Here is a 23,259-nt window from a genome sequence, read left to right on the forward strand (position 1 = left end):
ACACCTCAAATATGTCTATTTAATATTAGAAGCTCGGGTGAGTTTCCCCTGACACATCTAAAGCACCTCTGCTCATTATACACCTATTGACTTCTCTGTCTTACACACTCTATCACACAAAATTGACTTGCTTTAAGAAAATCCTAGCAGTCAGGCTCCTTTAAAAAATTACAGCAACCCCCCGAAATTTCGTTGAGGGCTTGAGGACACCTTACTTCTCTCATTCCCCCCTTCAGGTTCCATGTTAAAGCTCCTGTTTTGCATTAGGAGCACAAATTGGATGGTCATGAAATCAGTCAATCCCAACCCAGCTTCCTTTGGAAAGCTGAGATTTTTTTGGTAACACTTTTGGATCGGAAGTAAACTTACGATGTGGAGTTGACTTTAAAGAAAATGAAACATGCAATTAAGCTGCAGCATTTTTTAGAAACACAGCAACAATAAACATCTGTTTTACATGGCAGAACATCCCCTTTTCTTCAAACTGTGCAACCTTTATGCATAATTTTGGCTCACAAGGGCATAAACGTAAATGCAAGGGAACTGGCCAGATATTCCCTTGTGAGAACAACACCTTCATTGTAGTTGAGGCAAGAAACTTCTTAAGCATCCCCTGCCTGACAGGGGCTATTCAGTTCGGCCCCAGCATCCGTAAGTCACTGCGGTGCCAACGGAAAGGGATTGGCCATGCTCATAAGTTAATGCAGGTCTCAACTCACAGACAATATTTCCATTCACATTTCCGATTCTTCTTCCATCTTACCATTGCCAACCAGCACTACTGGTAAGTACTCTGTAAGTGTGCACAGTAAAGTCTGCTGTGACTTTATGAACAGACACTGCCTTCTGGATTTACAGGCCCCAGATCAAAGTAATTTTGATCCTTGCTTTCTTCAAGTGGCTAAAGGCTTGGTAGGTGCAAACAAAAACTTGTAAATCCACTTCCTAGAACAAAACAAAATTGCCAGAAATGACCAGGTAAACACCACTCACATGCTTTTCTAGTGGTCAAAAGAAAGAAGCACCTTTGAACACTAATTGCAGAGAATCATGCTAAGACAAATGTTGGAAGCTTATTGGAAGTTTCATGAATTTACTGGACGCCTGCATAAAGCACCAACTAATTAAATTGTCTAGACAGAAAAAGTTATTCAAAAGTGTACATTTAATACTAAACAACAAAAACGCAGCAAAAGCCATGCTAACGATATTGCAGCATTTTAGGAAGCATGGATGACTTGTGGGTTTCCAAAGCAAATCAGAGAAACACCAATGTTATGAATAAGTCTGAGGAACAACCAAAACTGTCACTAAGGAAAATTTTCGCAGATGATAAAGCAATTTCATTCACTATCCAAGACCTTACTTGCTGGTACAGTTGCGGTCTTAGCGCCGAGTTCTCAATCATAGTGTGAACCATGGTGATTAAAGGTTCATTCTCTTTCATCTATTTCAAATCAGGAGGAGCATACAGCAAACATCAGTTTACAGCATGGCTAGATTTGAAAGACGACACTGTAAAATATAGCCTCTACTTTAATTCTTTCTAATAATGCAGTAGATTACATTTTAACCCATGCTTTTTATATATTCCATCATTCAGTAATATCAACATCTGAAAAGTTTAATAATATCAAACAAATATATCAAAAATAACGTAAATGCTCAAAAACCAATGTAATATTTATTCACCAACACTCTCCCTTTTAAAAAATAAAACCGTTTAAAGTAAGTTTGGCTTTGCATGATATTGAAACAAAAAGGATTACTGGATTTTGCAGCAGGAACGCTCAAACCCTTATCAGAAAACCTTTTAAATTACAGATTTAGTAACTCCGTGTACATTAAAAAGATGTAAGCTTTCCCAGCCTGTGAATAGACTTATGTTCATGTATCACAAAATGTCTTTATATACTGCACTGATTTAACTTTGAATCATTGCCTGTTGCATTTATCCACCCCCATGCACAGGTGTGAAACTATTTTGGATCTGGCAGGACATTTTCTATAATGATCAGTATTTATTGTTAAGCATGCAAATGTCACAATCGGGTCTTTTAGTACAAATTGCATACATTTAGGGTTTCAGAAAAGTGTGCAACGCAGGAAAAAGTATAGCATTTTGGTTTTAGAAAGGAGACTTCCCTAACAATAGGGGAAAATTATGAGAACAGGTGGTTTTCTTCTCCAAAAGAAACTGAAAATTCACTTAATGCACAATCCTCCTCCTATTTTTGTTGGGAACTTTAGGACCTGTTGGAAACTTTAGCAATACCTGTTTCAGGTATGGTTACGAAGTGTGTGAAGGAGCATTTATGATCTTTCACTTTGCATTTATGTGTATATATATGCACTCTCTATGAATGTGCACAGCAAGGTTTTCTTCCATAGATGGAAATGCAACAGAATGAATTTTTGATGCCTTCTAGTATTTCTTGCCCCAAATTATTTAGGAAAAGCCTAACTTGTACATTTGAAGCAGTATTTTTTTTTGTCTTATGGTAAAAAAAAAAAGTTCTTATTATAGACAGAGGACCTTTTTGTTGTTGTTGTTGTTTTTTATCCACTGCAAAGTCTGATCAGGTGGTAAGTTAATCAGCCAATAAAAGGTACCTTAAGAAGCTTATGATGCTCTGTTTGTTCAAGGCAGAAAAAACCCTAAACAAGCAACCCTAGCATTTACTCCATCATCTCCAGTACACAAACAGAAAACCAGAACTGACACAAGAAGTTGTTCTCCCTCTACCTTAAAATTTTCTCCAGAGAGTGGGGATACCAAGAGAGATCTCAATAGGAAGAGCAACAATAAGGTCCAAAGCCAAGTAATCAAACTACAGCCAACTGATATATATATCAAAGAAAAATTTCTCTGAGGCTCTAATATTTTATTAGGAGCAATCAGGTTTGTATGCATTTTTATTTTCAGGATTTCAACAGCTTCTTACCCTCTAGCTAATACCGTTCTACAATATCTCAAATTTTTCTTTTCTGACCAACAACAGACAGCACCAGAATTAATTTCTGTTGAACTGTTCAAAGTTTGTTTCAATCCAGATTAGAAAACAAGCAAAGTGTATTTGCTCAAAAGACATTTTGAAGTTATGTTTTGTTCTCTAGAAGCTCCAACTTTGATTTACAAGAGTTCTTCCAATATTTTTACTACCACTGATGCTTAATCACACTTATCTAACCCTGTCTACAAAGGCCAGTTATATCCAGGAAAGTCACAGTTCCTTAAGCCCCTATGGAACAAAGATCAAAATCCAGTCAATTGGTAAAGCAATGCCAATCAAAGAGCCTTTGGAGCAGTCAAATACAAGTGTTTTTCTCCTTTGGGATCAATGTTTCCAAAAAAACCCTGACATTTAAGTATTGAGTAGTTAGGATCTTGAGGGAGCGTCTCTGTGTCACAAACCTTCTAAAGGCTAAAGCCAGTGCACAAATAAATCAGAGTAACATGGGATACAGTGGCAGGTTCCATGCTCTAAAAGATGACAAGAATACCTATTTTGTGGTCTTCAACCATTATCATAAGGCTACTCTCAAACTGAAGCTGGACACTATTCACATTGAATAAACAGCTCAAGGAAAAATATTGGCTTGCTCATAACAGAGGCAAGCCTTGGTTTTCACTCATTTAAGAAAGAAAATCATTCTTGTACAATAAGGGACAGATTTTACACCCTACATGTAACACTAAAAGTATAGATTCTCTCTAATTAGAGAAGTCACAAAAATTGGAATTCATATCTCCATAAGCAAACCAAGGTTTGAACTGCCACACAGCAACAAGCCCAAATAAAATCGAACAGTCTTGGCTTTATCACTTCCTACTTCAAGTAAACAACTCTTTCTCTGCAGAAGTGATGTTTCATCTTTCCTTTTTTTGTACTGATGCAGTGTAAAAAAGCAGATAAAGACCCTACCTCCCTGACATGTGAACTACATGAACTTTATTTCTGAGTGGGTATTTCGTGTTTTAAACTGGAAAGCCAAGCTATCAACAGCTTTTCTCTTCCTCCCTTTTCCTAGATTCCACGTTTGGTAACACCCTACACAGATGACATTCCAGCCTGTTCTAGTGAGGTGGCAGCAATCAGCTGGGACAGTGGCTGCCTACCAGGACAGGTGACCTCCCTGCTGAGGTGACACTGTATGTTTTGGGTGACAAAAGACTCAGATTAGCCATTTTATCCATTTTCTCTCAAGCCCCCTGAGGGTAAAAGCAGTGGCAATGGGATCTTTTCTCCCACCTTCCCTCTGCTCTTCAATCCTCTGTCCAAGAAAGAAAGGAGGAAGCACTTCTCCTTCCTCCTTCCTGTCTTCTTTCTACAGTAATTCTGTCTCAATTTCACCCTAGAGCCCCTGTCCTTGAGCATTCCTTCTTCCTTTGAGTAAGGGAAAAAAAAAAGGGCTGGGTCAGCCACTTTACCTGTTCCACATAACCTTAAAAATACAAACAAAAGTAGTATCCTGTAAGGTGCTAACACAGGATATAGAATTTTAGGCTGAAACACAAGATACCATGTCCTTGTACTATTTCAGCCTTCCTTAATTTACTACTTGTTCCCAGAGCCACTTTCAGCATCTCAGAAAAAGGGAGATGAAGAAGAGAAAACAGAAGCAAAAACCAAGACAGTGAGGATGTTGGCTGTGGGACCTTCACTCCTTTATTTGACAACTTCTTGCTCAAGTTCTGTTTATTTTTAGGCACACTTTGAAAATGCAAAGAAACTAAAAATTAAAGTCCCAGCAGAATTATTTTAACTCCTAAACATCTAAGCTATTTACACAAATAGCTATTCCAAAAAAAATGGAAAAAATAAAAAAAAAAGACTAAACTAAACTAAACTTAGTAAAACTTCTACTGTGACCAACCAGCCTGGGATAGGGAGTTTTACACAGATAACATGAGCTCAATAGAAAAGGGTGTTTCAGCCAAAGGAAAGTTTTACTATCAAGATAAAGTTCAGAAGTGTACTAGGAGACTGGTGTGCTGGAATTCTTGATAATAACAAAGATTCAAGTGGGACCTTCTGCCATAGCTTTATTTGCAAAGGACAAAAAAGCATGTCCAGTTTTTACTTGGGGAAAAAACCAACCTTATGTTCTGTTTTGGTCACTCTTTTTGTAACTACTGGGTACAAATAAATTAAGGAGACAGCTGGCTTGCATTCAGCAGCACACAATAAGTGATTCTTTAAAGTTTGCTAACGCAGAAGACTTGAGATCGTACATGTACTCAGTGTCCCACACTGGCAAACAAATCATCATTGCCTAGGGTTGCTAGCTATGTCCAGAACTACTTCCTAAACTGGACCTGAATCTCTCTCCCAACTCTACAAACCTTGAGCCAGCAGAGTGGTTTGAAAAGAAAAGGGTGCTGGACAACCATTTACCTGGCCCTAAGACATCAAAGAAATCATGTGACTGGGTATCTGTGAACCAAGTCTTTTCAATCTTTTTTCCCCCTCTATCTCTGAACTTCAACAACAACAACAAAAATTCTGAAAGCATAATACAAAACCATCAGGAAGTGTGACACGAGAATTTCTAAGCATCGCCAAAGGAAACAGCCGTACAAAAACGAAGCGTGATTTCAAAACAGCGATGGAATATTCTTGATTCTTGATAAGAAAACCACCTAATCAGCAGCCAGCTTATTGCAACAGAATGTAAGTTACCTTCCCTACACGTGAATTTTAGTCTGCCTGAAAAGTCACCTGTGCAACCTTGTAGCAAACTTACTATTTATTGTGTACAGTAGTGAACTCTTTGTGACCAAGAAGGTGAGAGTTGAAGATTAAGGGACTGGAGTCCCACCATGTGCTATAAGCAAAGCAGGTTTTGACACTATTTTCAGAGATTAAATACAAGTGGAAATACCTACTTTAAGTACACAGGGCATTTAAAATCAGAGAGGGTAAGTGATTATGCTCACTGGTTACAGAGGCTGGCAACAAGGAGGAAAGGCCTCAATTACATTGGAAGAAATTTTGATTTTTTATGCTTTCCAGCATAAGGGGAAACTGATATCTGGCAAAGTAATGAGAAGTTACAAATGTGATACCACCCCTAGGAGCAGTGGTACTCAGAGCAAAAAGACACTCAGGGGGATTTATTTCCTACAGGTAGATGACAGTATTATAAAACAGGAGAAAAAAAGAAAAACTAATCAGAAACTGAGACAAGTATTCCAATCTGCTCTTCCATGATTTTGTGATTAAGGTAACGTATTTCAGACTTGACTTCTAAGTTGTTCTGATTCTTTGCATCTCTGGTATGGCACAACTACAGACTTACACACTTTCCTAAATTAATGCTTACCACATCACATTGCTAAATTTTACTTGGTGCAAGTAAAAGGAAAATAATTTTTACCACTTTGCATCTTGTACGTAGACAGTTCCCCCCATTTAATCCTGTCCATCATACTCACAAGCTTGTCTAATCAAGCAACAACAACACAGTTTACACTTCACATCAACAGTTATACTTTCTTGACAATGAATTTCAATGTTGAAGCCAGAATCACTCCCTTATTCCAAAATATTATAGACTGGAAATATTTGAGTTGGATGAAATATTTTGGTCTAATTTAGCAAGCAGTTTGTTCCTACTGTTTTGGACCTCCTGCAGCCCCTTAAATAAAACAATATAGAGATGTTTAGAAATGCACTGCCATCCAACTGAATTGGTCATAATTCCCACCCTGTTTTCAAGAGGTAACAGGAAAATAAAGCCACTGGGTGAACCAAGCCCACGTGAGAGTGTGTATTCTTTGTCTCTGTGCAGAGCTGGGGTTTTTAATAACTCATTGAAACCCCAGTAGAGGAACATGCAGAATATAAAAGTTCTAATGGGTTTAAGTGAAAGGCTCAAAAGTCTCATTAAAAGGCAGATTATTACAAAAAGTGATTTTTGTATTTTTAACCAATGGTCATCCAGTTGCTTATTTTAGTTCTAAGCAATTATGACTGTCTTTTATAACTGCTAGCAAAAGAAAAAAAAAATCCACTTCAAAACTTCTCAAACACAACTTGTACAGAAATCCTACTTGGTCATGCAACATGGCTATAAAGAGAAGTATGTGATATTGCAATTCTTCACTTGGCAATCAATTATGTTCGTGAAGACAGAACTCCATAAGATAGCAGAAATTGAAAAGAACCAAAATCTTACTCTTACATAAATCCTTCAGAATGAACTGAGAAAAATGAGAAAATGAGTCATGTTATGATTTCTTTTAAATATTTCTTCATGTTTGACCTCCTTTTCATTTAATGTCCTGTAGAAACACTTAATTCTTCCTAATTTGAAAAACGGACATTCTCAGAAGTACCCATTTTTTATAAATTGCATGTGTGTCATATGAGCTTGGAAATCATATTAAGACTGGTTAAACAAGGTAAAATGCTACAGTTAGTGTTATTATGAAAAGGACATTAGGAACATATTTAGAACAGAAAAATTAATTGGTGATTGGCTACTGTTTTGTGACAGATTTTAAATTTAGGGATTTTTTTTTCCCCCATAACATCTCAAATTTGTGATCGATTAAGATATTCTGTGCTGTGGGCATCATCCAACTTCATAAAAAGCACTGAAAATCCTTCTCCCCAAATATTTCCAGCTTTGATAGGAGCAGGCAAAAAGCATTAAGAAATATAAATGCACAAGTAAATTGCAAATCCCACCTGGTGATCCAAATATATGGCATTCCTTTGAAGGTGATGTGAAAGAATCTCATTCTAGCAGGCAGCAGTCAGAGAGAAAAAGGAAATGGACAGAAGGTGCAGAATGCATGAAAAGAGCTTTAAAAGATGCAAACTAGACAGTGATCTTTCTGTTTTATGGAGAAACGTAATGCTGCTTTTAACTGCCTTTTTTTGTTGAACTGTTAACAAGTTTTGAGCCCGAAACAGAAGTGATGAAAGTTTGCTACGAATCAGACTATGAACTACTACATTACATTTTGGTTTACAAATAAAATACAGTAAGCTTATGTAAAGGTCCACTACACAGGCAACTATGAACCCTTTGATAAATCTGTGTTTTAAACACATCCTGCTTTTCATAGATTAATTACAAATAAGATGGCATCTGAGAGGAGGCTGTATAAACAATAGATTAATCTATCACAACTAATTTTGTTTGTAATACCGACAGATTACAACAACTTAAATTTTAAAACTGAACTAGAACGTATTTTGAAATATTCCCATGTAATTTTGACTTGGCTTATTTCAAAAAGTAAAACCTCAAAGGGTTAATAGCAGAACACCACCCACACAAAGGATTAATGTTACTCTATTCAACTCGCACAGGAGTCAGAAAATCTCGAACTAGCAGTACAAAGCAAACGTTGATTAATGAGTGACTAGGAGTTAGTGAGAATGGAACATGACACACATTGCTTGGTAGCTGACCTTTGGGCTGCTGGCCTCAAGCTTTAGCTGCATGAGCTGTGCTAGTGTGTGTTCCCGGATACTACTCAGCTCCGCCTGCTGCCGTCTCAGCTTTATGAGCAGCAGCGTCAGCTCCTCTGGCTGAAGGAGTGCAGTGTGAGAAGCCAAAGAGCAGAGAAAAGGTTAATTGGTACCCCAAACAACACTTCAGTAAAATAAGGCACACCTTTATAAAAAGTTTACTTCTAAAGTAACGTAAGGCGCACCTTCTGAGTGCCTTACAGAACCTCTGACAGTCATACAACACATCTTCCCCAACTGAACACTTCCAAATATGAAATGAAGTTAACTTTTGACTACTCAAACCAGCAAATGCCATAAAAGCGAAACATTCTGTTATTAAGGACAAAAATAGTTGAGGATTTTGCAGGACGAAATCAGTGCAGTCCTCAAACTTTTCCTGACGTGGATATCGAATTGATGATATTGACTTAAGTCAGAGGGAGACAATTCCAGCCCTTAGGATGTCATTACCTGTACATAGGCAGCAATTTAAGCTTGGTGAAAGAATCAAAACATGCCCTCAAGACAACGGGGTTTTTAAAATAGTTCTTCAAATGTATGTGTCAAAATTGAGAGAAAAAATGATGACAAACCCATGTTAACTGAACTACCTCAGAAATAATCACCTTTCAAAAAATAGATCTGCAGAAGCATGACAAAAATAATTTTCCATCCCACCTTCCACAGGTCTGAGGCTGCCAGTTATTTTATTGCTTTACTTTTATGACTAAGCTGTACAATACAGCCTTAGGAAGGGATGAAGAATAGCATTTAAGACTCAAGATTATATGTATTATGGAAATAAAGTCCAACTCAAATGGGTATTTGTCAGGTAATTCCACACAGATCAGATTAGGTCAGTTCGGGAAACTCTACCTGAACCATTTCTGGGAACCATTTCTATTAGCAATACTTCAAAGAAAACAAACCACTGAACATCACAAGTATTTTTGTTACGTTCCTGTTTGCTTCTGTTTCTTACACTTCTCCAGAAGTCAGCCTTACAAGAGGTTAAATATCCATCCAGCATGTTGATTTTCTCACAAGCCCTGTGAGTTAAATAAAGCCCAAACACAAAAACCTCCTAAACCCCTGCTTGCTCTCTCCCACAGCCACAGAATTTCTGCAAAGCGAAGAAGTGAAGAAAAGAGCTCCAGAGAACCACATATGAAAAATGCTGAAAATGTTTCTCAGAATAAAGAGGGAAAATCCCTGAGAAGCAGCATGGCACTGGCACTTTTGTGAGGGAACAGACGAGCCCACAAGAGGGAGCAAGGGATTTCCACACAGCTTCAGTTGGCAAAACCATTTGCTTCTGAGGGAAAACCAACACCAAACCCAAATTGTCTAAAGGTAGTTTTCCTTCTTACAGTACTCTTTCAATACCTGGATTTAAAATACTTAAATTTCAGAGAGTAGGAGTAAGAATCTAGACTGCTTTGAAAGGCATTTTCGAGTTCTCTCCAAAAACAGGCGACAGTGCTTTCAATCTGGAAAGTAACATCAATTCAAAGCACAAGAAGTCTTGTTTTTAGGAATATGAGAACAAGAAGTAGCATCTTCAAACAGAAGGAACAGTGATCCACTTTTTCAAGATCAAAACTCCTTTTGGCATGTTCTGAAAAGGCCCAATTTTAGTGCATTAGGAATAAAGCATTTAATGGCACTCCAATCCAAACTTTTTTCCGTAGAGGAGCCCTTAGAATGGAACTCCTACTCCTCTCTAGACCTGCATAATGTTGATGCAAGTACTGTGCATTTGATGCAGGTCTTGGGACTCTTGCAACAAGCACAACACTAAATTTTCTCAGAGCTACTTACAGGTTTCCTCCTCTGGCCCTTGCAACATTCTGCTGTGGGCAGGATTTCTGGGTTCTACAGGCAGAAGCTTGGACCTCCTTGCCCCTGTGGAGATCAGCCCAGCTCCATGAGCAGAGCCCAGGAGAGCTGAGGGGGCCATGAACCCCAAGAAATGACTGCAAGGCTCAGCTGCCAAAGGCCAACCCACAAAAGTTGCTGAAGGTGCCAGAAATCTGTGCTGGGAAGTGCATGAAACAGGGCTCAAGGCAGTGGAAGGACTGACTGTCCACAGCGTGGTTCCAAAAGAGGGAAAAAAAAAAATCTTTTTTCTTAATTCATAACTCTCTCAATCAGTATTTTCAGACTGACAGAGAGATGGCAAAAAAGGAGACAAAAACTGGTAAAAAGAAATGACATAAATTTAGGGCAGTTTTTTGGCTGAGAGTCATGTTTCAATTAGGAAAGTGGACAGTACTCAACAATATCACTTTGAAGAAACATCTTCAATGAGAATTTCAGCTCTACCACAGTAAAGTGTCAGAAAGGACATCATTTTACAAAATGCTGTTTTAGTATCTCTTACATTTCCAAAAAAAGCCAAACTTTACTTCTAGGATTTTCTAAATAATTAATGGAGAAATAAGTGCTCTGTGATGTAGTCTACCCTCTCCCAGGAATTTCAGCAATGTATCAACGATGATTAAAAAATAATAAATCTGTATTTCCCAAAGAAAACCTTGACTCAGCAGCTACACAATAATTCTCAGAATTCCGTGGAACCACAGAGCACTTCTCTCCTTGATAATTTAAATAAAGGCTACATTTAAAGCAAGCTTTAAATACAATAAAATTTCAGTGTTGCCTCTTCATACTTAAAGGATTGTTCTTTAAAAAACTCCTGATGTACGAAATAAAAATCCAACTCACTGTTTTGCCTTGGAGACTCTGAGGAGTAACAGGCTGTAAACCCAGACCTGCTGGCATCGACCTTCTGTCCGGCACAAAGACATGCTGTACAAAAAAAATAGCACAGTATGATCCACAGTTATTTCTAAAGACTCAAGAACTTTTAAATGCTAAAAAAAAAAAGTCAAGCCAACTTCACTCTCATGAAAATTTCCTATGATCTGTGCCAGTCGTGCTCCCTGCTGATCTACTTCATAGGCCATTCAAGTAGTCTAAATTTTAGAAATACCCCAAATTTCATGATTTATTTAATTAACAGTTCTCCCTCTTTGTTGTTGCCCTACTGATAGACTGTGTAAACTACAATTTTAGCTTTTCACTTATGTTTCTCATCCTTTTCCCCCCTCATGTTTCCCATCCTTTCTTCTCTCCCTTTCCCCACCCTTTCCCCCTCACCTTTCACGCCCTTTTTTCTCCCCGTCTTTCTGTCCTTTTCCACATCACATTTCAAAGTGACACGACACCGTGACACTCCTCAGGCAGTGCGTTTGGGCACCCAAACACTGCATCTTTCACTTTTAGCCATCCCTTCATCTGAGCCCATTTTCTGGGCTCACACTTCTGCCTGCTGCCTGCTTTGGAAGTGGCGTGTCACAACTGACTTCCACAGGCAAAGCTTAAAATATCCTTAAGACTTTGGTCTCAGAACTAACATTCAGGCCTTGCCAAGCACAGTTCTATCTCACATTTCCCGTGTCTTCAATTTTGGATCAAACTTTGTTTGCTGGACAGGGCAGCTCCTGTTCTCATCATATTAGTAGTCCAGGTCTTCAGAGAATGCATATCCTGAGTCTGTTCTTCCATTGGTTTTGCAGGGCTATATTTTGCCTACACCACAGGGTTGCCTAAACCAGGAGTATGAGTGGGCACAGCCTCACACACATGACCTCCTAGAAGTGAGCAGGCATAAAAGGGAAAAGAGAAGACCATCCCACCTCTACCTCCCTATACACACAAAAATACACATTTTTGTACTTCAGCCAGTGCCAGGGGTGTGGGAAGCAATTCTTTTTCTGCTAATACAGTTCAGAAGAAAACTACTACTCTGTCCAAGCAAGGAGGAAGCAGGGGAGGATTTATAACTCAGCATAGGGCCTGAGTCAGATCACTTCTGGGAACCACTCTTAAGTAGTGGAGTTGATGCACCATCCCCAGCCACAAGCCAGGTCGACCCACAAATCACATTTATGTCTGATGATATACCAACAGACTACAGTTCTATTTCCAAAGCACAAGCAATATAACCAATAATATTCCCCAGAGTGGATCTTTATTATTTAATAAATGTAGACATTGGCTAAGAACAGTGAAAAATATTAAATATTAATAAATATTAAATGGTTAATAGAAATTTTAAAGGAAGCCTGGAAAACAAGAGACAGGTTTAGCACAAAAAGATCCACAGTCATGGCAAGATACCTCGGGAAAGTATATCTACAATGATTTATGAGAAAAAACATTGAGGACTTGCTTCACCAGTGTTGCAAAGGGAACTCATATGATGCAGTTCATTTAAGGACAGCTGAAAAATAGCAATTTGGGGAGGTAGTCCTTTTCTGTTTTGCTGGAGTCTCAAAAGATTAGTGGCAGATGGCTAGATAAAGTAAATTCTGTGGGTGGAGTGCAGCATTCTTGGGGCTGCAGATGCAATTTCTATTTCAAGAATAATAGGGAGGGTCTTGGAATAGTAAGGAAAGACACAACACAGGACAGAAAATTAGTTGATAAGAAAAGAAATAAGAAAACTTTCAAACTGAAGGGTGACTATTTTGGAGTCGGCAATGCCATTTAAACATATACAAGCACTCAATTCAAAAATAGAAAAAAGGAAGTTTTGGCATCTGCTAACTATGTTCTCATTCCTGCATTTTCAAACTGTGCCTTCACTGATTTCCAAACTGAAATACTCACACACAGAGAGATTCATTCAAATGGGCAATTGGACATGAACACAATTGTTTCATGTTTGCCATGTCTTGCAACACCACCCTTGCCTCATCCTTTGAGGAGAGAAAGGATCAGCAGGACAAAACCAAAAGCCACAACAAAACCCAGCTCTTCTTTCTGGATCCTTTTCTCTTGGGAAGCAGTTCAGCTTGAGTATCCTCTGCCTGTCAGAGTGACCTAACTTAGGCAGAAAATACAGCTTGCCCTGAGCAGGGTGGCCACACAGCCCAGCTTTTGGCTGCCTGAGGAGGATGCTTGGATAAATGTACACATGGCTTAGGCTCCCTGACTCTGTGCTGGAAGAGACCTCTTCTACCTCTCATAGAAGCATCCCTCTCTCCTCCTGGGGGCCTTTAGCTTTTTTTAGTAGCTTTTTGTTCAAACTATGTAAGTGTCCAGTTTCTTATAAAGTTGCTGGATGACTAGAAGATCTTGTTCATCTTTCCAGTTCCAACACATGAGGTAGCTCCTGCAAGTTCAGCCTTATTCTCTTGCCATTTGATTTTACCACAGTTCAGCTGAGGATGAGATCCAGGAAAGATCTTCAAACTTTAATTGTGAAAAAAAAAACCAACCCAAAAATGGTGTGGTGTCCCTCCCATGCAGCTCCCTGCATATAGAGGAGGAGCATGGAGAGAAAAGCAGCAACTAAGTGCCTACAGAAAATTGCACGTTTCAGAAAAAAAGCCATCTTGAACAAAACCAAAATGAAGTTTGGTGAGCTAACTCTGAAGCTGTTTGGAACAAAGTCCACAGTGTGTTGCAAAGTAGTCTTACACTGAGAGGGGGGATGATGAGGTCAATTACTCTCTGCCACACAGGGACTTCTAAAGATTAAAGTTAAGGCAGGTGAAGGGCATTCAGGAGCCCTGGCAGTTCCTAAGCCAGCAAGGATCAGCTCTCACCCTTTCCCAGGAAACAGCTTTGATTTTCTGCTGACAGGATGATCATGGACTGAGAACACTATTCTTGGGGTCACTGTGAAGGTTTTATCTGTACTTAATCACTGTGAAGGATCACAGATAGGAAGAACTTTTCTTGGCTCCTCTTCCTACAGAGCTATCCAAACCCAAAGAGAGTCTGGCCCAAAGACTGCCCCAGTTCTCAGTGAAATGACCCATCACATTTCTAAATTTTAAATTTCTTCATGTGCAAGCACAGCTGTTACAGGGAACAGTCTCTATAAGGGGAAATTTTGGTCTAGTCCTATGCCACTGGATTCAATCAGAAAACTTGTACAGGAATATGGGTTCAAAGCACTTGGGTCTCAATTGTTTGAGTGGAGGACTAATGACTTCATAAAACTGTCAAAATTTTTTACAGTTTATTGTCATGATTCCTCAGGTAAGTAGACATTAGTCTCCTTTCTGTGTTACACAGAATAAAGAGTATTTTAATTGTTTTATGTACTTCTCCAGATATTCTTTCTAACTCATCACTTGTGAACAAGTTTAAAAAAAGTAAAAACTTAAAAGCTAACAACTGTTAATAGGAATTCTGCAAATGGAGAAGTCCAGCCAGAGATGTTAACATTACAGTCCTGCAGTACATGGAGAAAAATATATTGGTGACAAAAATCAATCTTCTTGTGGGTTAAACACTCCAGCAGGTAACAACCAACATATTGCCAGGCACACTAAGTTTTAACTTCTCATGATAGAAGAATTACAGAATATTGGATAAATTCTATAACTTTCTGTTTAGATGGCCATCTAAGCAGAAGTGCAGCACTGTACATGACAAATATAGGCTACATAGCCCTGGAGAAGAAAGCTCAGCCCACCTCTTAACTTGGGACAGCGCTTAATGGGCACAGATGGGACTGAGCTCTGGAGAGACACAGCGTGACATTTTCAAATCACTGTCACAGAGGGGTTTCAGGAGGATTTTGAGAACCTAAAAATAGAAAGCCAACCACTCACAGCCATCAAAAAAACCACGATCTCTGTGTAGATGGGGTTTAAATGTTAAATTTGCCCCACTGATTTCAAATAATCAGTCTTCTAATTTCCCACCTCTTAAAGACAGGTGTGTTTTTGAGTTAACAGCAAAAGCTGGTTGTGTAACTAATGAAATACAAACCAAATAGCATGAAAAACTCAAGGGAGGACATTAGTCTCCTTTCTGTGTTATACAGAATAAAGAGTATTTTAATTGTTTTATGTCCTTCTCCAGATATTCTTTCTAACTCATCACTTGTGAACAAGTTTAAAAAAAGTAAAAACTTAAAAGCTAACAACTGTTAATAGGAATTCTGCAAATGGAGAAGTCCAGCCAGAGATGTTAACATTACAGTCCTGCAGTACATGGAGAAAAATACATTGGTGACAAAAATCAATCTTCTTGTGGGTTAAACACTCCAGCAGGTAACAACCAACATATTGCCAGGCACACTAAGTTTTAACTTCTCATGATAGAAGAATTACAGAATATTGGATAAATTCTATAACTTTCTGTTTAGATGGCCATCTAAGCAGAAGTGCAGCACTGTACATGACAAATATAGGCTACATAGCCCTGGAGAAGAAAGCTCAGCCCACCTCTTAACTTGGGACAGCGCTTAATGGGCACAGATGGGACTGAGCTCTGGAGAGACACAGCGTGACATTTTCAAATCACTGTCACAGAGGGGTTTCAGGAGGATTTTGAGAACCTAAAAATAGAAAGCCAACCACTCACAGCCATCAAAAAAACCACGATCTCTGTGTAGATGGGGTTTAAATGTTAAATTTGCCCCACTGATTTCAAATAATCAGTCTTCTAATTTCCCACCTCTTAAAGACAGGTGTGTTTTTGAGTTAACAGCAAAAGCTGGTTGTGTAACTAATGAAATACAAACCAAATAGCATGAAAAACTCAAGGGAAACAGGAGGCTTGTATAAAAGATACTAAATACTAAATGAAATACTAGCATAAAGTGTTTAATGAGGAGAAAAAAACATCAGGAAGAGAAACATGGCTGACAGGACAAGTAGTATGTGCTCTGCAGCCCTGACCCCAGTGATGTTTCCCAGATATGTGAGGACCACCGATTACTCATTTCCAGAGCAGCTGAGGCATAAAGGCTATCAAAACAAAATGACTCCTTTGGTGAAAGGGATCTAAAAACTTTAAAATACAACACCTGATGATCAACTCTAAGTTGTTTAAATTGCTTTAAGATGTAGTTATAGATTCATTTTTCTCTGCATCAAAAGAAGACATCCAAGGACAAAATTTTTGGAAAAATGCTCAGGAGTATTTTACATCCAACTGAAGGAGTAATTTTTACTCAATTATTTCCAATCCATTAAAACCCACGGTAACACAAGCAGGCTGGATGTATCAGAGTGGCACATATGGCACCCAAGTTTACAGCTCCTTGTGTCTCCCTCTCAGTGGTGAAGACCAGAAAAGTTAACACTGGACAAGCACTAAGGCTGTGTGCTTTTAGACTGGTCTTCAGTGATCTCCCTAGTAACTCAAAGGCATAAAAAGGAATAATACACTTGGTTTGCTGCTGGAACCCAAGGCAGCTGAACTTGTTGCTGAGGAACAAAAAGCAGCATGTGGAAAGAAACCTGGGATTTTGAGTCCTCTTGGAGCTACAAAGGAGATAGATTTCTGTACATGCACAAGCTATTCTGAATAATTTGCCTATTGACTCCTTTTCATTTTTTTTTTTAGTGAAACAGATTATTGTGGACAGTAATATCAGGACATGTCTTCATCAACTAGTGTTTTAACAAAATACATTTTTACTACCCTTAGATTTTCCAGTACTTTTTAAAATCAAACCTTTCTCCATGAAAACAGTGATGTAACAATCTCGGTTATAATAAAATATACGAGTTTTACAGTAATCAGATACTTTCTACTGAAGAGCCCTGTAAGTGAGAGTTTTAACTATTAAATGAAGCATTTTTACCTTTGTGTGATGTGTCCTGTGCCTGCGATCAATGGTTACATCTCCCCTCTGCACCGGCGATGACACTTCCGATCGGTACGTCCGCTGTGGGGAGTATCCCTGGAAACCAGCGATGGACCCGTGCGAGGGGGACGTGGGAATCGAATGCATCGTCTGATCAGAGATATTCATCATGGTTTTTGGGCTACTCAGGGTGCTGTGCCTGCTGAGAGTGGTCTGCTTGTTGTAGAACTGGCGCTGCTGCCACTCGTAGAGCTGCCACATCGTGTCGTCGCGCATCGAGCGCCGCTTGTCCTCGGCGCTCACGGGCCCCATGGCTCTGTCATAGACCGAGGGAGTGACACTGCAGAGGCTGTCTGGACGTGTCTTGCTGTTCCTTGGCAGTGTCCTGTACCCTTCTGGGTACCGGGGCAACACCTGAGCTCGATGGCTTGGCATGTTCCTTGGTAGCGTCTGGTAGGAGATTATGCTGGAAGACAAGTTTCCTTTTATTAGCATTAATATTATGGCAATATGAAGTTGTTCACTATGGGTTGGGTTTATCCAGCTAATGCTCACCTTTTATAATATTTCAAATGCCATTTAAAAAACGCACAAGAAAATCAAGGCAACAGTTCAAGAACCAATGATACTGAATGAATGCACTGCAGCAGCCAAAAGTGGATCCTTTCTCTCTGATTAGCTCTTGCTGATATAATCCGTATTTCATCTTTTTACCAGTTTGCCAGTCTAGTAGTGTCAAGTTTTGATCAAATCTTGCAAGTTGTCTATATGCTGGATAGGTGAAAGTTTTTACAGTTGTAAAGTTCTACACTGTTTCCATACGTTTTCCATATTTCCATTTGAAATGTTCGCTTCTTCAAAAGTGAAAAAATATCCTGTTGTTTCCCTAAGAAAGTCTTGAGCAATTACTGTGTACTTAACAAAAACCAAAAAAGATTCTTTTAACAGCATTCCATGGGAAAACTGCAGTAATTGTCTAAATAAATTATATTTTGCAATTGTCAAAGACAAGCCATTCCATATCAGCCATTCAAGTGAAAAAAGAGCAATATCTGTCTTTGTTTGATAATAATACGTTACTGCTTTTCAACTTGGATATGAATTCAAAGGCTTATTTCTTTAATTTTTTGCACTATTAAAATTTTGGAGTTCTACAGTCATTTAGCAACTTTCAGCACTAGTTGAAATGCAAAATTTCCTATAGCAAGGATCGATGCATACCTAAGTATGACAAAGCACTTCTTGTTCATTTTTTTCGGAGGACAAAATCTAGGTCATAAACATTGATTCATTCACCCCTTATCTAAAATGCAAATGAGCACCTCTTAAAACCTTTTGCTACTGATCAGGCATATTGATGCTTGCTCAGAGACAACAAAAGCAGCCTCAAATTGGACCTGCTTTAGCCATGAGAGGGCAGCAGCTTCCAGCTACGCCCCACACTAATGCGAACTAAAATCCCTGCCTGCACCACGAGGCACCAGAACCTGAAAATGGTTTTGAATAACTTCAGCGCCACAAAAAAACAATAAAGAAATGAGGTAGAGCGAGTGGCAAGGTAAACCAGCATTATGCATGTGAGATCCTTATGGAATAACTATCAGAGAAATTGATGATGGTAAAACCCACTTTTCACTGAAAATAGTTAAGCTGAGTATTTACCATCACCTGTAACACTTTGAAGATGAAAACTGCTATAAAGAGCTTTATGTACAAAATCTGCTACAGTTTCTGAAGCTTTTCAAGAATTAATAAAGAATTATCCCCGCTTTGTAGATTGGACAGTTTCCCATTCTTGCAAAAAAGTTATGAAAAGGGAAAAGGGATTCTAAGTCCTAGTGTTCTGTTGCAAAATCTGCTTAAATACCTCTAAATTTCTTTAGTTAACATACCATTAATGATAATAATTTTGTCCATCTCCATATTTACAAGCAAATAAACAAGATGCTTCTGAGCTCTATATCCAACTTTCAGAAGAGAATTGTAGCTATACCCCATAACAGCTACAGTGAGGCCTGACATTTTCATGAATATATTTAGTAGCAAGACACACCTCACTCACTGAAGCTCCTCACACATTTTATTAATTAAATGGGCAGTGTAACCCTGTTGGCACCTTTAAATATCCCAAACTTGCAAAAAAGCTGCCTGAAGTTCTTACCGTGTAAACTCATCAATTTAAAATCTGCATGCAATTACTTATAGTCTTGAACATTTAGAAAGATAACATAATCCATCTTCAATTGGTAAACCATGAACACTGTAAAAGCTCCATCACCTCAGTATTAAGCCTTGTTTTACATAACTCAATAAAATCAGAACAGATTTTCACCAATGTACTGTTGATAATTGCAAAAATGTTGTTCCAGTCAAACCCAAAACCCAACTCCAGACAGAACTGCAGCTTCCAGCTGTCTTGCACACAAGGGGAGACTGCTGCAGCTGGGTCTGAGGTTGCAAAATATTTCTGCAGCTGTCATCATAAATAGCTCCCTTATAATTGCTCCCATACGAAAAAGAGGCTTCCACATGTGTTTACAGACACCTTTAGAGGTTGTCTGTAGGACTACTCCTGGGTAGCAACAGTGGTTCTGGTGTCCAAGTTGGACTATTTGGGACAGCAACTTTGCTGCTCAGCCTTTAGGGGCTCAGTTCTGCAACGTTACGAATATCTCCTTGTAGTGAAACCTCAGAACAGTTCTTCATCCTAATGAACACAAATACCAGCTGGCCCCAAATACAGACCTTCCACATAAGAATCAAGAAAGGGGGGCAGAGTGCAGATGGAAACCTGGTGTTTTATAGCAGGCATTTATTATTTCAGATGAATCTTATATAGGCAAGGCAGAGAGACAGGCTTACATCCTGGGTTAGCAGCAACAAAAAAACATCTCTTGGTCCCAAACAACCCTTCTGTGTTTTTTCGCATTTGACAAAGACCACTCAAGGGAACCACTTTTGTGGAAAACATTTTTTTCATAACTGACTTGTGCAAAATTCAGTAAAATGATGCTGAAGTGTAATGTGTTTATTTTTCATTTAAACCACATTGATTTTTGGTTTTAAAAAGTTTGTCTTCCTTAAGGCTGCAGTTTATTCATGTGGCTTTTGCCAAACTAGATGTCTAGATCCATGGAAACAACAGATAACACCTTCAAGAATTAAAAAATCCATTGCCATCACTCTCATTACTTTTTTGGGCAATCAAACTACTGAGGGGTCAGCCTGTTCCTCTAAAAAAATTTGTAGCTCTATAGTGAACCTTTGTCATTCTATATTGTGGACAGCTAAGAGCTCCTCTATTACATGTAGTTATTACATTAAACCTCTTTGTTAACATTTCAGCATTCATCCTAATTTTTTTTTTCAGTCTGACACACCAGAGATACTCAGTTGGGTCCTCCACGATTTCTCTAAGGCAGATACACTAATACAGATGCACTGGAAAGCAGCTCTGTGGAAAGTCAGCAACTTTTCCCCATAAAGTAAAGGCTACTTTTTTCAAAACTTCAAGTTATGGTTTTTACAGGACTTAAACAGCCTTAGGAGCCTCTCACCCCAACTTTAAGCTTTAACATAAACCAGAGCTTCTTTCTACTCTCATTTACCAACTTTGATCCTACTTAAATTTCTGTCTCCAGCCAGAAATTGGCAGGCCGAGCAAAAATAAAATTTTAAATTTAAATGAAGCCACATTTAAAAGACATCACTATGTACATTAGAAATTTGGATCACTATTCAAGGCCGTTTCCACGCAAAGCAAAAAAGATAGCTCAAGGCCAATTCTCCTCCAGTTTGCTACTTTTATGTAGAACTGCATTTGAAAGCATTTATGGTATCAGTACCACCCTTATCTAGGCAAACAAGCGTTCCCTATATTCAAGAATAAAATACTGTTAATTAGCAACATATTGTTAATCGCACTTCCCGCTATTTGATTCCCACAATGAAATCAGTTTTAGGGTTTTTATACTTGTTCACAACTGAAAAATAGCACAGCTATTCTAATTTCTTCTGTTTGGTTGCAAGTTTTAAAGTCCAATTAAAAGAATTAACTGCATCAATGAGCCTTCTGAGTTCTCATTATGCAAGTTTGAATAATAAAATAAATGTCAGGGTGTGCAAGTCCCTGTCTGTATTGCGAGTTTAAACTTGATCAAACTACTTATGATGAGAATCTCATGAAACAACACATTAACAATTCCTAATTATATTTAATGAAGGGCAGTGAGGAAATGTTCGACCTTGGCAAGTGGAAGCCAAACTCAGGGAAATTTTTCAAGATTTTGCAAAAACTGAGAAGTCCCCAGTCCCGTATTTTGAAATTTGTTGGGGAAACACATTTTCTGAACTTGGTTTAACTTAAGCTCTGCTCTGCCATCCATCTATACTCAAACTCCATAATTTCCAGCTCTTCAAAATATCTCCTTTGATAGCATCTCCATACTTCCCATCAAATGTAATATTAAAAACCTTTTACATTTTCCTGCTAGAGCTGCTTGTCTGTAAGCCAGCCTGGAAGCAACGTCCCTACGCTTCTGTCAGACAGAGAAATTGCTATTGGCATGACATCCAATATTGTCAATCATTCACCCATCATTTTAAAGCTTCATGAATAAGCACTAGAGCTCAATATTATTACTGGGAGATAGCTAATTTCATGAGAAGAGAAGGTTTAAGCATCAAGTTAGATTTCTGTGTCTTACTTTTAGATAAATCTCCTCTCTCCCTCTTCATTTAAAGCTGGTTTAAAGTTTAAAAGCTCCTGGGAATATTTTTTTAAGAATTTCAAATAACGTATTATTACAAGAATTTGTGAACACAAAGTGCAGAAGAGAGGGCAATTTCAAGAACGGATTTTAAGAGGAAACAGAATTTTTATGATTGATGACATCATTTCCCTGCTAGGACAGGGAAATTTCTAATGCCCAAAAAGGGTTTCTGGCCATTTTTGTTTATCGAGTTATTAATATACTTTAATTTATTAATAATGATTCAAATGCTAATAAAAGAAACTTTCATAAATCTGTTCTGAGAAGTCATCCAGGCATTTCTTACAAAGAACAATGAAGAATGTTTTTATGTCATATAGACCAAGACTTAAAGAAACTAACCAGGGTACAAAAGTTAAGTATTATTTATTAGAAAGCCTAACAGAAAAAGAAAATAAAAATTACACAGTACTTACCCTCTTGTTTCCTCTTCCTGTCCTTTCCCCCTCTGTATTTTAATCCACTGTTCCAGCTGCAGCATGGAATTAGTTCTCTGCATAACCCGCTCGGACTCCATGTGTGCCTGCACCGCGTTGTGATGAGCCCCATCTGCAGCGTCCGCCAGCACAACTCCCATGGATTTACTCTCAGATCCATTCAGATGGACGGGTCGGAAGTGCCCACCCGGAATGGTGCTTATGGGCAAAGTCCTGTACTCGGATCCCAAAGGATTTAGCTTTACACTGTTAATTTTTGTTAATGGTTTATCTTGCCCGACTTTCTGGAATCCGTATTTTTCAGCTTCCAAAGCTTTCTTCTCCTCGTTTTTGTTCACTTCTTTGTTTTTCTGGTTGTTTTGTGCCTCTGGCTTAATGAGCACCCGATGGTTTGAAATATTATTTGCCTCTCGAGGTGATGTATTTTCAACAGTGAACTTCTCTGTTCTGGAAGGGAACATATGACAAGCTATAATACCGAAAAAGCATTCATTACAAATAGTAATGAAAAATTTAAAGTTATTTCAGTGAACCCCTGTCCATATATTTTACAACAATATCTTAGAGAAAAAATCAGGACGTTTTCACAATAATCGCTGTCCATGTATTTTACAACAATATCTTGACTCTGAGAGAAAAAATCAGGACGTTTTCACAATAATCGAGGACAGGCTGGGGGGTTTTTGTTCCTGTTGTTTTGGAGGTTTTTTCCTTTTGTTTTTAATTTTGTTTGGGGATTAGTGCTAGTGGTAGTGCTTGGTTGGTTTGCTCTTTGGTTGGTTGATTTGGGGTTTTTCTGGTTGGCAAGTGTATTTTTTTCTTCTACACTTCTCTCTTTCTTTCCTGTTTTAAAAACAATTATAACATGAGGTAACTTTCTTTCTGCAGTCACCAGTCAATCAACTCCCTAGAAAAAATGTGCACAACAGGAAATAAAGCCAGAGTCTGAAAAAGTG

At 38.5% G+C, this 23,259-nt stretch overlaps 1 protein-coding gene across 16 annotated transcripts in view; it reads right to left on the reverse strand.

The window, feature by feature from the left end:
* Window positions 1–23,259, reverse strand: part of PLEKHA5 (pleckstrin homology domain containing A5) — a 163,212-nt gene that overhangs the window by 26,260 nt on the left and 113,693 nt on the right. For 8 of the 16 annotated variants that reach the window (XM_017736670.1, XM_017736674.1, XM_017736669.1 and 5 more), the window contains 6 exons: window positions 22,283–22,750; window positions 17,092–17,560; window positions 11,199–11,282; window positions 8,430–8,549; window positions 7,698–7,751; window positions 1,367–1,447 (listed from right to left, as the gene is read on the reverse strand). In XM_017736670.1, coding sequence (XP_017592159.1) covers window positions 1,367–1,447; window positions 7,698–7,751; window positions 8,430–8,549; window positions 11,199–11,282; window positions 17,092–17,560; window positions 22,283–22,750 — 1,276 coding nt within the window. The remainder of the gene's footprint in view (window positions 1–1,366; window positions 1,448–7,697; window positions 7,752–8,429; window positions 8,550–11,198; window positions 11,283–17,091; window positions 17,561–22,282; window positions 22,751–23,259) is intronic. The other 8 variants (XM_017736676.1, XM_017736671.1, XM_017736664.1 and 5 more) reach the window with 3 other exon arrangements.

Source organism: Corvus brachyrhynchos, unplaced genomic scaffold (genome assembly GCF_000691975.1).
Source record: "Corvus brachyrhynchos isolate BGI_N302 unplaced genomic scaffold, ASM69197v1 scaffold246, whole genome shotgun sequence".
Classification (NCBI taxonomy): domain Eukaryota; kingdom Metazoa; phylum Chordata; class Aves; order Passeriformes; family Corvidae; genus Corvus; species Corvus brachyrhynchos.